Consider the following 2500-nt stretch of genomic DNA (forward strand, 5'->3'; position numbering starts at 1 on the left):
GACTGGTTGAACACACTATGTGGAGCACCGCTCGTTTCCCCTGGAATATTTACCGAGATGATGTGAGTGCTTCTGCGTGACGTGACAGGACCATGAAGCATCTGTCTTCTCACAGGTTCCACCCACATAGTCACTCCGGTGAAGTACCTCAAGGGCCTGCAGCACCAGGACTTCCTGGACCCCAACGCCGCCCCCGAAGACCAGGTGGAACCGGAGGAGGACTGAGAGGGAGAGGAGAGCACCAATACGAGTAATACGAACGAAAATGTGTAGATGGACGTGTTGACCTTTGACCTTTCCTTCCCTGTCTTTGCCTTAGACCGTCACGTTTCCCTCTCTCTCAGTCTCATGACCCTTCCCAAAAAAAGCCAGCCCTCCTAGTCCTTCCAGTCCCTCTGCCCTAAGCCTTTCTTCTCTGTGCTTTATATTGCTGTGGTCTGCCAGTCATCTGGTTGGGGACTCTGTGTTAGCAAAACTCTGATATAATCTCAACATGGTTCCTGCTTTGCATTTAGGCATGTGATCTAGATTCCACTGTCCCAGTTCCTGAACCTCCTAGTGTATCTGCGTCTCTTCCTGACTGTTGTGTTTCTCTCTCCAGGTTCTGTCATGTGTACCCTCCTGTATTCAGTTTGGTTCCTTGTTGTGGTTGTGTCCTGATATAAAATGTAAAAAAAAAAAAATGTTTAATTTAGATCTAAAAACTAAAAATTATGAAATTGGTGAAAAAGCAAAAATGATTGTATTTGGCCAAAATGGCTGTTCATTCAACTACATAAATAGCTTACCCATATTTTCCTGTAGAAATGTGATCAAATTAATGTACAAACCCGACGCTGATAGTCAGGAAATTACAGTACATCTTTACTCTTTTAAGCAGTTTAGATTTGGTTCATTGAGTGAACAGTAAGAATAGTTTAAGAACAAATTCTAAGTACTGTCTTGCAGGCCCTGACACGTACTTTATACCAAGACTAGACAGTCTGTCTGAAGTGTAGTTTGAAAATCAGCTCGCCTCACCTGCTCTATTGCTCGGCAGTGTCATCATCATCACTTGTTGTGCCGTGGCTAGTGTCCTTTGATTGAAAGACACACACACACACACACACACACACACACACACACACACACACACACACACACACACACACACACACACACACACACACGCACACACACACACACACACACACACGCTGTTGATTTTTCCCCTTAAAAGTGAGACTGATAACTCTTGAAATTCACGAAGGCTTCACATCTTTCATCTGCCTGCCACTGTCTCTCATTATCACCTCATCAAGTCAGAGAAGAGAAATCCTTTTAAAGATCTGAACGAGGCTCTTGAAAGGGTGAAAGTATTCCCCTTTTGTTCTGTTGATAAGCGTCCGTGTCTCTTCTCGTTTCATGTTCCCCTCTGTGATGAAGGATCGAACGACATCATCACCCCTACTAGCCTTCTCCAAGCCGTCAGAGACATGAACAAACCTGATTATAGGCTGGACCTCTGAGTCTCTGACTCTCTCCAGCCTGACCCCTCTCAAACACGCCCCATACCTCCAACCTCGGGATGAAAGCCATGGAAGTACCCACTCTCTTCTATATGCTTGCGTTCATATAGAAGCATTACACTCTATCGTACCCTCTCATTCTATACCATACGCAGTTATTCCAGATTATGCCAAATGTGGTTATTACAATCACTCACCACGTATACGATCATAGTATGGGAAATCAACATGTAGAGTTGCTGTTCTCCATGGTTATGTAATATTGTTGATGTTGTTGACCAAACGGAAACAAGTTGACTGTGTGTTTATGATGGCTCTGTGTTAAATAAAGGCTGAAAACATGGAGTCAGTCACAGGAAATGACTAACTTTGAAATGTTTAAGGTTTAGGAAAGGGTCTGGAGTGGAGTGCGTCTCAGTTGTCAGAGTGAGGGGAAAAAATACAGTATTGCAGAATGTCCATCATATTTATACTGTGTGACAGGATGTCATTTGCTCTAGTGAATGTAAATGGAAACTCTACACATAGACACGGACCAGAGAGGTTTCACATGGGCATTGTAGAGTGTACGTAACCTACAGGCCTGCTTCCATTGCTTAGTCATTTTCAGTGGCTATTAGACCATAAAGGACCACGTCCGTCACTTGGTTTATTTTAAAATGTTTTATAAAAAAAGTAGTCATGCTGTTCCTTCCACGTAGTGTGCAGCACAGTTTTTTTTTTTTGTTGGGGTGAATGCCACATATGTTGCTGTTTTTACGTCCTTTTGATTTGAACACTGGAAAAGCCAATGTGAAGACACACTGTATCGTAGCGCGTTAGCATTAGATGTTGTTGTCAGTAGAGAGGGATTTTACTCTATCTTTTAGGTCATCACTTCGTGTCTCATTCGTCTCACCTTCATCTATCAGGTCCCGTAGCCTTTGCTGTTTGGAATGCTTCCCCAGTCCTGGGACGACGCGTGCCCTCTTAGTTGTGTGTGCATTGCTGTG

General features: G+C 43.7%; 1 protein-coding gene across 2 annotated transcripts in view; it reads left to right on the plus strand.

Moving 5' to 3' along the window:
- stxbp1b (syntaxin binding protein 1b) overlaps positions 1 to 1614 on the plus strand; it is a 20262-nt gene extending 18648 nt beyond the window's left edge. Inside the window, exons 19-20 of one of the 2 annotated variants that reach the window (XM_012817853.3) lie at positions 116 to 250; positions 1426 to 1514. In XM_012817853.3, coding sequence (XP_012673307.2) covers positions 116 to 225 — 110 coding nt within the window. In that variant the 3' untranslated portion in view covers positions 226 to 250; positions 1426 to 1514. Of the gene's footprint in view, positions 1 to 115; positions 251 to 1425 lie in introns of both variants that reach the window. The other variant, XM_031570974.2, reaches the window with a different exon arrangement.
- Positions 1615 to 2500: the final 886 nt, after the last annotated feature.

The sequence above is a fragment of the Clupea harengus genome, chromosome 7 (genome assembly GCF_900700415.2).
Source record: "Clupea harengus chromosome 7, Ch_v2.0.2, whole genome shotgun sequence".
In the NCBI taxonomy this organism is placed as follows: Eukaryota; Metazoa; Chordata; class Actinopteri; order Clupeiformes; family Clupeidae; genus Clupea; species Clupea harengus.